Source organism: Atractosteus spatula, chromosome 6 (genome assembly GCF_055471065.1).
Source record: "Atractosteus spatula isolate fAtrSpa1 chromosome 6, fAtrSpa1.hap1, whole genome shotgun sequence".
NCBI classification, from domain to species: Eukaryota; Metazoa; Chordata; class Actinopteri; order Semionotiformes; family Lepisosteidae; genus Atractosteus; species Atractosteus spatula.
Window position 1 is genome coordinate 14,863,041 of NC_142711.1, and position 10,119 is coordinate 14,873,159.

Genomic DNA, 10,119 nt, shown 5'->3' on the forward strand with positions numbered 1-10,119 from the left:
GTGATGGTAGAATTGCAGGCTTATCTCTAATTTTGTTGTTTTGGGATAAATATACTATAGATATATAGTATTATACTGTATGAGTAATTTATATTTGACTGGATTTTTGAATATATCTTCAAAATGTTTCTTCCTTTGTTTGATGAAGTCTCCCACTTAGGTTTCAAGCGGTGGAAACACTTCAGCCCATAAACACTTATATCAAAAATACAAGTTGTATTTACTGTATGTCCTGAAGGGTGAACTTTGTAACCCATAATCAGACCTAAATAAAGGGTAATTACCTCCACAGCAGAGGCCATAACCTAATATCCCATCTGTTCCTTGAGGAGGAAAAGAAAAACATGATAATTGATCCACTCAAAACGTGCCCTACTCTCAGATCTTGGTTGGAGGATGTTTCATTCAAATATTATCAGTGTCACTGACTTTGGATCTTTGGACCAAGCTTTATTCTTACAAAAAACAAGCCAAGGAAAAAAAATAACAAACAGTTCTAATGTTATTTAGCCTCAGGAAAGAGATACCCCTCAAAGAGGGATGGAAGCAATTGTCAACCAATGATTCCCAAGTAAACCCAAAACACTGATAACATTATTATCATTTTAAAAAGAGAGCATAACAGACCTATGCACTAGTGCTATTATAGTGATTTGCAAATAAAGTTTAAAAAGAAGAAAGAAATACAGAACACAAGTCCCCTGGCCAGGCTACTAAAACTAAGCAGCAATGTGCTTGTAACATCACTGGGTGGCAGGTGTCACTCCAGTACTGACTGGGTATAGATGTGCGTGGCTGCTGAGATCCTATGAGATCAGGCTACAGCACAGTAATGATGCACATCTTCAGACTTTTTAAGACATTTATAAACAAGTGACTATGTAACAGTATTTTCCACAGTGTATTTTAAAGAGCATTAGATGAGCAGATCACTCTGTTAATAACCTGCTTTTCTATTTTCTTCTGTCTTCTATGTTACAGGAAACCACGTCTACACTGGTGATGCGTATGTGGTTGATCTTCTTTTAATTCGACAGTAGGAACAGAAGGAAATGGCCAGGACAGCTGAAAACAACCCTGGCACCGATCTTGCGGCAGAGCTTGAGAAAGCTGGCCTGGACGGAGTTTATTGGTCACAGGTTTTTAAAGATGTCCTGAGTGTCCAAACCTCAAGAGCACTGCAGTATCTGGGAGACGAAGATTATAAAAAACTGAAAGAGCACAGCAGACACGAATGGGAAAGAACGGCCCTGCAGGAGATGCTGGGTTTGAAGAAAAAACAACTGGAGAAGCAGGAGCCTTTGATGAAGAGAGTAGAGGAGGTGAAACGGGATCTGGCTGAGCTCCAGAAACTGCACAGGGAAGGCATAGACCGAAACAGTGCTCTGGTGAAAGAACGGGAAGAGAAGATCTGCTCAGCTCTTGACATCCCCCAGGAGTGCTGGGTACCTGCTGGACAACCTCTGAAAAACCTGGTGGAAAATCTGCACAAACAGCTTGGTCTTTTGGAAGGCTCCTCCCTGTCTTCCCCTGGAAACGTTGCTGGTGAGGAGGTGTTAAGAAGCGCATCTGGAGGCTTGGCTCTGGAGGGAGTATACTGCACCAGGAATCTGGAGGACATGGTGGAGAAGAGAGAGCAGCTCATTGAGGTCCCCGAGGGCTTTACTCTCTGTGGACCCCAGCACAGCTCCCTTTATGAGCAGGAAGAGTTTTCGTCTTATAAAACGCAGACGCTTTTCCAAAAGGTCGTGGAGAAGCTTGGCTACACATTCAGGTGCTCAGTGAAAGCTGGATTCAAGGCCTTTTCTATTGAAAACACAACCGAAAAATCACACTCTACAGAGAAGGAGAAATCAAGCAAATCCTCGTCTGAACACTCCTACATATGGAAAACAATGTTCAATTATGTACCACTGGCATCCAGCTTTCTTGAGAAGGATAAACTGAAGCTGTCAAGTGCTGCCATGAGAGAACTCAGAGACATAGAAACAGTGCTGTTAAACACTGATGAGGATGACGTGATCCCTTTGTTAATAGAAAGAGTTGGTCATTTTTTAAAGAGATTTGGTTCCCATGCTAACCAGGGTCCTCTTCACTTTGGTGGCGTCTTCTGGTGGAAGGCCTCTGCTGAGGGTTTCAGCAGCATGGATCTTACAAAGATGAACAGCCTGACATCCGAAGCCTTAAATATCTATGTTGGCGCAGGATACAGTGGACTAATGTCATCCATTTCAATCGGAGTGAGCACCTCTGCAACAGAGCTGAAAGGATCCTTTACTGGGAATTACACAGAAACCCAGATGAGTAAAGTGAAGCTTTCTGTCACTAAAACTGGGGGTCCTGCTCAAACCGACAATCACCTGCAGTGGAAATGTGCTCTGGTCAGCAGTAACAGAACATGGCACGTGATAGACAGAGGAACCAGGCTGATTCCTGTGTGGGACATCATCCTATCTGCTCACACACAAGACTTCAAAGACCCTTTCAAACTGAGCAGCTGGCTTGTGGAGGCTTACAGAAGGATCACAGGGCAGGATGCAGACCTGATGTCAGGAGAGAACGTGCTGTCAGCAGAGAGAAAGGCTCAGGCACTGATTCAGAAGGTGAACTGGGCTGTGTCCAACAGTGAACAGATTCTGACTGATTTACTGCAGTTCAAGATAAAACTGAGAGAAAAAACGGGATGCCACAAAATCTGGTTTCAGACCTGTCTCTCGAACGAGGACATGCAAGAGTTTTTGTTGGAAGCTGTTAAAAAACACAATCCTGAGGAAGCAATAAACCTGAGAATGGTGGTGCGCTCTCTCATGGAGCCTCACCTGTATACGGTGAAAAACTTCCCTAACAGAGCTGAAATCATGAAATGGGTATACCACAACAAGGAGGAAATACACAGAGATATTTCTGTTTCGGAGTTCTCTGAACTGGCAGAAATCCTGAAGCAAACAAAGGAGGAATTGCAAGATTCCAAATTTGCACTCAATGACTCTGTAAACATGCGTGAGGCCAAAATCAAAGCCACCTGTACCATCACATTCTCCCTGACCTCCCTGCGGCAGACTTTAGTACAGAACAATGAGGAGGAAACAGAGCTGCTGGTACTTTCTATCATCACTTCCTTAGGATACAGCTTGAAGAATAAAACTTTCAGTTATCTTCTGGACTGGAAAGACGTTGATTTTTTAGAAAATGAGCTCCAGAAGGCTTATGACAAGTACTGTTCTCTGAAAGAACAAGCTCCTGCAAGAGCTCAGGCCTACTTAGTGCTGACAGCTCTGACAGTATCCAGAGATGAAAAGTCAGTCTCCTCACAGGACAAAGAAAAGCGACTACAGTTCCTAAAATCACAGCTGAAAGACCAAATGTATCCTGATGTGTTCTCGGCAGTGGCTTATGTAAATGAACAGCAGGACTGGGAAAGACTTCAGCAAGAACTAATGTTCATTATTGAGAAGAAGGGGACAAATGTTGGAACGGAAGAAATTGTGAAAGACCTGAAGAATTTAACATGCTCTCAGGAGATCTCTTTCTCGGAGAGCAGCCACTCATGTTACGATGTGTCCCAGTCCTCAGTCCAGCAGGACTGTCATCCAGACACAGTGAAAGAACAATCTGGTAAGGCTGTGAATAACAAAACAGATGCTTTTATGAACCTGCTACAAAAACTTGGGCTCAGGGATTCATATCCATGTAGGATGAAGAAAACTGATGTGCTTGTTATCAACAGTTTGTCATGCTGTGCCAGCCAGCCACAAACTGAGAAGGACTTGTGCTTTCATTACCTCTACAAGCTCATGATGTTGGACTATAGTTACAGGAGTATGTTTCTTAAAGTTTGTGTGGCTGAATCTGTCGAAAGGTCTACACCAAGCCAAAACGCAATCGATGCCATCATATGCAGTGATGACTTTTTCAATCCTGGCATCCAGAATTTCACTACCTGTGATGACAAAGACTCTGATAAAGTGACACACATTCACCCCATGGATGTCCACATGGCTGTGTTCCACTGCTCTGGCGACTTTCTGAGGCCGTACCTCTTCTCAAAGCTCTCCACCTGTCAGTTCGCCTTACCCCTCCTGGTGCCTAGCCCCTGTACTGGGGCAGTGGAGTTCCCTCTGTGGGCCCTGAGACAGATCAAGAGATCATGGTGCAGTAAGGAGTCATCTGAGAGAGGCAGCACTGTGAAACACAACAGCAAGGACATGTTTGAAACTGCAGTGCCAACTGTATCCTTCATCCGGCTGGGATCATCCTCTGTCTCCAAATCCCAGATCCTGAACAACATCATCAGCCCGAAGAAACACAATGTGTTTTTCCATCGGCACTGCAGAGGTGGCTCCCCAGACTGCTTACTCATGGATGGGGTGGTGGAGATCGCTTGGTACTGTCCAGGAGGCAGGAAGGACGATGTGTTTGACAACTGTGTGGCTTTTCTGAACCTCCACGGTGATGCCAGCAAACACCCAGAACAGCTGCAGTTTCTCCAGGAGGTCAGCACTATCATTGTAGTTCTGATCTCAGAGACTTCACTGGATGAAGACATGAAGAAGATAGCTCAAACTCTTTTAAACTCTTCTGTCCCCTTGATTTGTCTATTAGCTGGAATGGAGAATGTTCCCCATTCAAACAATCCAACCAGAGTACGACTGGCAGCTAAGAGCAGGAATGAATCTGATCTGACTGATGAGATAATTTCACACATTAAACACATTCTCTCCACTCACAGCACAACTGCCAGCTTGCGAACAGTCTTACAGGCAGCAAGACGGCAGTTTAGGGTGGATGAAGACCATAAATCCTGCAGAGAAGGGAAGGAAAAGGCACAGATTTTATTGGAGCTGTTGAAAGAAAATGAGTTGTTGTGCATCAAGGAAAATCTGTTACCACTGCAGGGTGAGCTGTGGCATAAGTGGTGCATGAAGGACAAAGAACAGCATCGTTTGCACAGCAAAGCAAATAAAAGCATCGAACAGCAGGTGAGCGAGATCAGAGCTGAGAAAATAGCCCTCCGCCGTAAACAGCTGAAGAAAGCCTTCCCTCTCAATGATTTCATGAGATCTTTCCTGGAGTGTTTAACCTGTGGAGATTCACAAGATAATAAACTATTCATGCTGCAGTGGCTGAGAATGTCTCTAGACAAACTGACTACAGACACCCTGACTGAGCTTCAAGAGAACTACCACTCCACATGGACAACACTGAGACAGAAAGAAAAGACTAAGGACAAGGAGCAGGAACTGCAGAAAGACTTGAGCTCAATATCTGAACAGATTAGTGCAGCTACACTTGGACTTCAACACCTCATGAGAGAAATTGCTCAGTTGTACGAGGCAGTTCAATTAGAAGGACAGGGTCTAGAAGATTACAGATGGCATGCTAATGTCCTTCCTGCTATTGGAGTGGAGATCTTGATTTCAGGATATCCTCTGGAGCTGATGGACGGAGATGCTGCTCATGTGCCTCTGGTATGGATTGAGGCCGTGCTGGACAAACTCACTGAGAGACTTGAAAACAGAAAGGTGTTTGTCCTCTCTGTCATTGGTGTTCAGAGCTCAGGGAAGTCCACAATGCTGAATACAATGTTTGGCCTGCAGTTCACAGTTAGTGCTGGAAGGTGTACCAGGGGAGCATTCATGCAATTATTGAGAGTGAGTGATGATGTCCGAGCCCAGCTGCAGTATGACTTTGTCCTTGTGGTGGACACAGAAGGACTTCGATCACCAGAGCTCAGTAATAAAGCCACACTGAGCCACGACAATGAATTAGCAACTTTTATTATTGGGATTGGTGACATAACTCTCATCAACATCATGGGAGAGAATCCATCCGAAATGCAAGACATTCTCCAGATCTGTGTCCAGGCTTTCCTTAGAATGAAATCTGTCCAGATAAAACCTAATTGCATTTTTGTGCACCAGAATGTGGCAGAAGCTTCAGCAAATAACATGAATATGGAGGGAAGGAGGCGTCTACAGGAGAGCCTAGATGAAATGGCTCGCATTGCAGCCAGAGAAGAAGGCTTTGAAATTACTGGCTTTGGTGATATAATCCAGTTTGATGTGGAGTCACAGGTTTACTACTTCAAAAACCTTCTGGAAGGAGACCCTCCAATGGCTCCTCCCAACCCCTCCTACAGCCAGAATGTCCAGGACCTGAAGATGAAGCTGCTTACTGTCGCTCAGTGGAAGCCAGGAGTGAAGTTTCCCTCATTTTCAGACTTTAAATTACGGATCCGAGATCTCTGGAATGCCCTGCTGGGGGAGAACTTTGTTTTCAGCTTCAGAAACACTTTGGAAATGATGGTTTACAGTAAACTGGAGGACAAGTATGGAGAGTGGTCATGGAAGATGAGAAAACGAGCCTTGGAGGTACAGAACAGACTGCGCAACCAAATTACGAATAAAATTATTCAGGGTGTGACATCAGCAGATCTGATGAGAGAATTTGATGAGGTCTACAGAACCCTGACAGATGAAATAGAGAAGTACTTTAAAGAGGAAAAGTACCAGGAGATCTTAATTAAGTGGAAGGTGAACGTTGACAAGAGATTTGAGAGCTTGAGGAATGAGCTCATTGAAGAAAACCAGAAGCAGTGCAGTGAGCTGATCAGACTCAAGAAATGCAGAACAGAGCTGGACAGGAAGAAATCAGAATATGAGGCAGAATTGATTACAATGAGCAAAGGTTTGGCATCTAGACTGAAGGAGCAGAAGCTTAGCGATAAGAAAATGGAGGAGCAGTTTGACAGACTCTGGGTGAACTGGGTGACCAGAGTGTCCTCAGAACAGCCCCCTGAGCAACAGCTGAATGTCAAAGCCAGAGTGGACAACATCCTCCTGGAAAAATTCAAGAACCAGGGAGATGTTATCAATAAGATTGTGAAGAGAGAGAAAATCTTCCAGTTCAATAAGAAAAAACACATAAAACAGGCCTGGTATCAAAAAGCATGGAACACAGTTACTTCTCATGATCCACAGTGGGAGATTCATGGGAATGAACTCACTCAACAAATAAGAACCAATGTCAATAAATACATTGAGAAGAAAGAAACTGAAAAGGTGGATTTCAATGACAACTTCATCCATGAAATACTGGGGCTTATAAAAGGAGACATAAATGAATCTGAAAAGTTCTTAGAACAAAAAATATTCACAAACGAGTACGAGTTTGAATTGTCTGTCCATCTGTGCACCACGGTCGTGGGACGGTTTGAGAAAATGCACACAGCCTTCAAGAGAGCCAATGATCCTCTGATTTACCTCGAGAGTAAGAGGGATGAGTACCTTGACTGTTTTAAGAGCTTTTGTAAAGGAGCCACATCTGTCACGTTCTTTGTAGATTTTTTGTGCAAACGCCTCAAGCCAGCGATTCAGCAGGCAGTGTGTGATAAAACCTGTATCCAGATTACAGATAAAATGAAATCGAACTATCCAGCTTTTAATGGTAACAGATCCAATCTGGAAAACCACATTCTGAGACACCTCGCAGGGCAGGAGGACTTTGATTCCTATATGGAATATATTAACCACCCAAAGCATTATTTTGAAAGGTTCATCGGGGAGCGTGTTGAGAAATACTGTAAAGACAACAAAGTTCAGCTGAAAAAGATGTTTCTTACCAATCTGGATGATCTAGTGCAGCAGATCTTAAGAGAGAGCACTATGGTCACTGCAGCTGTGAAGGAGAAGCAGAGCGGCGCCTCCGCGTGGCTGGATGAATTCTGTGCAGCAGTGGGAGATCATTTGTCGCTCCCCCGAGAGGAATTCACAAACATTGAAAATGAAGTTGTTAAAGACCTGCAGTTTCTTGGAGAAATGATGGCCTGTTCTCTTGGTGAGATACTGGAAAACCTTAAGAAAGAAAACAGCAGAATTGACTTAACAATGTTCAGACAGAGACCTGATGAGATTCTGTGTGAGGCCCTCAGTGGGTGTTGGGAGCAGTGTCCCTTCTGTAAAGCCATCTGTACTAACACCATCCCTGACCATAGTACTGACCACAGTGTCCAATTTCACCGTCCTTCAGCTCTGGCCGGCTGGTATTTCTATAAAACAGATAATTTTTCACTTTATTTTTGCACCACAGCAGTTACCTCCGATATCTCATTCAATTCTTGTAAAGGATGGATTCCTTTCAAGCAATACAGAACTGCTGGAGCCCCTTATGACAAATGGAGCATCACTGCAGATGGCAGCGAACAGTCCTACTGGAAATGGTTTATCTGCACTTTCAGATCACAGCTGGAGCAGAAATTTGGGTACAAATTCACAGGCCTGGGTGAAATCCCTGCCGATTGGGAAAGAAAAAAAGACGCGGCACTAAAAGATGTGCAGTAAACAAACATCAGTGTAAGTATTAAGGAATTGTAGAACATCGTTGGTCATGATCTAAATCATAGATTCCTTAGAGCGAAATTAAATATTGAGGCTCTGAAAGCTTAAATGTTTTCAACTTAGGTTAGTTCACATTAAAAAGTCACAGAAAGCTTTCACATTGTTGAATAGTATAGATTTCTGCAAACCATGGTGATCTGTTGTAACTCTTCCTAGATTTTACCTTCAAACTGTATCTGGACATTTGTTATTTGTTCACATTACTAGTAATTATTTGAATTATCACTGTCAGACACCTCGCACCGCAGAATTACCAGGGTGTGGTGTGTCAAAGCAGACTCACTGTGTAGGAAATTTTAGCGGCCAGGCAAATTATTACACTAAGAATGAACTGTTACTAAAGATTTAATTTTTCTGTTGCTTTGAGAAAGCACTTTGGACCTCTTTCTATAACAGCTAAAAGGGGCCTTTGTGATAAGAAGCATACAGTATCTCAGGTTTGTAACGCAGACAAGGACATGATCAAACTGGTGCATTCTGCAAAGCCCCATCAATATATGCCAGGACAAGAGAGTGAGTCAGTAAACACCAGCTCTGGAGCATGGCTCTTCTCAGTCTGGGACCCATCACTGTGCATAAGAGGTCCATCACCCAAAAGATGACCAAACAATGAGGAACCTGCAGAGTCGATAGAAAAACTACACCTAATAATTGTCCTAATAACCTAATAACCATGCAAACTGACAGTCCAAGTCAAGCAGTCCAAGTCAAGACTTTCTTCAAGGTGCCAAGCCTAGAGAGCGCGTCAGTAAAGAGCAGAGTTCTACCCACAATTCTCTCTGCAACAGAAGAAATCTGTTTTGCAAACCAATTGTTGTTTTTGTCTGATCAAAGAAATGAAGACAGTTGGTCTTATTTGTTGACATTCTGAATAAGAGAGCATTTTCAGTAAAGGTATAACCAGGATCATCGGAGCTTCTCCCACCCTTGTGACTGGATCCGAGCAGACCACTGTGCACAGACCTAAAAAAAAAACTTAACTTCTGCAAAATGCTACAGTACCTGCATTGTAGAGCTGTCCTCAGCAAATGCTAAAATGCTAAAGAGCTCCCTTTCTCTCTCTTTCTAGCACTGGGACACTCTCAGAATCAGCTGCTTGCTCTGTGCTCGATCACAGACAACACAGCTCAACTCCGTCTTCAGCAGGAAGTTCAAAACTCACCAAAACCCAAAACTTCAGTACTCGCATTACAACTCTCAAGTGTGAAACTATTATTACAAACGTGCTTGATTTAGCTCATTACAGTAAATGTATACTAGTCTGTGAGAATATGAATGTGATTGTCTATATAGAAGACTGATATAACCTATTGAGTAAATAATAAGTATTATAATCATATCAATAAGTGTTATAGTCATACATATTAACTCTGACATTACTAATTCTTGTCTTTGAAATCCCAGAGAGAATGATTTCTCTTGTGTGTGTTTTGTTGCTATATCAATAAAATGTATGTTGTGTATTTAGAATCCATGTGTGAGACAGTTATTGTGGTTGATTGATTTCTGACAGTCTTCGAACCACTGTTGCAATTTAAAGTTACAATTCCTGTTTGGTTCTGTAAATTAAATCCCTCACCTCACAACATCATAATTCATTACTTCAGTTAGATCCTATTGAATGTCATAGAGAGATGAAGTGTGTAGAGAGTATTTGGTGTGACTTGCCTAGCTGAGGGAATTGTAGTCTGGATAGGCTGTCCAAACCCCTCAAAAGACCAGT

At 43.0% G+C, this 10,119-nt stretch overlaps 1 protein-coding gene across 1 annotated transcript; it reads left to right on the forward strand.

Annotated features, from left to right (window-relative positions):
• Positions 1-995: 995 nt before the first annotated feature.
• LOC148832013 (interferon-induced very large GTPase 1-like) lies at positions 996-9,864 on the forward strand. Its single transcript, XM_088919647.1, has 2 exons — positions 996-8,351; positions 9,466-9,864. Exon 1 carries the CDS (start codon positions 1,053-1,055, stop codon positions 8,337-8,339), a length of 7,287 nt encoding a protein of 2,428 aa, XP_088775773.1. The 5' UTR covers positions 996-1,052; the 3' UTR covers positions 8,340-8,351; positions 9,466-9,864.
• The last annotated feature ends 255 nt before the right edge of the window (positions 9,865-10,119 follow it).

Coding starts and splice junctions, on each gene's coding strand:
- LOC148832013 (XM_088919647.1), top strand. CDS start 1,053: ATGGCCAGGACAGCTGAAAACAACCCTGGCACCGATCTTGCGGCAGAG.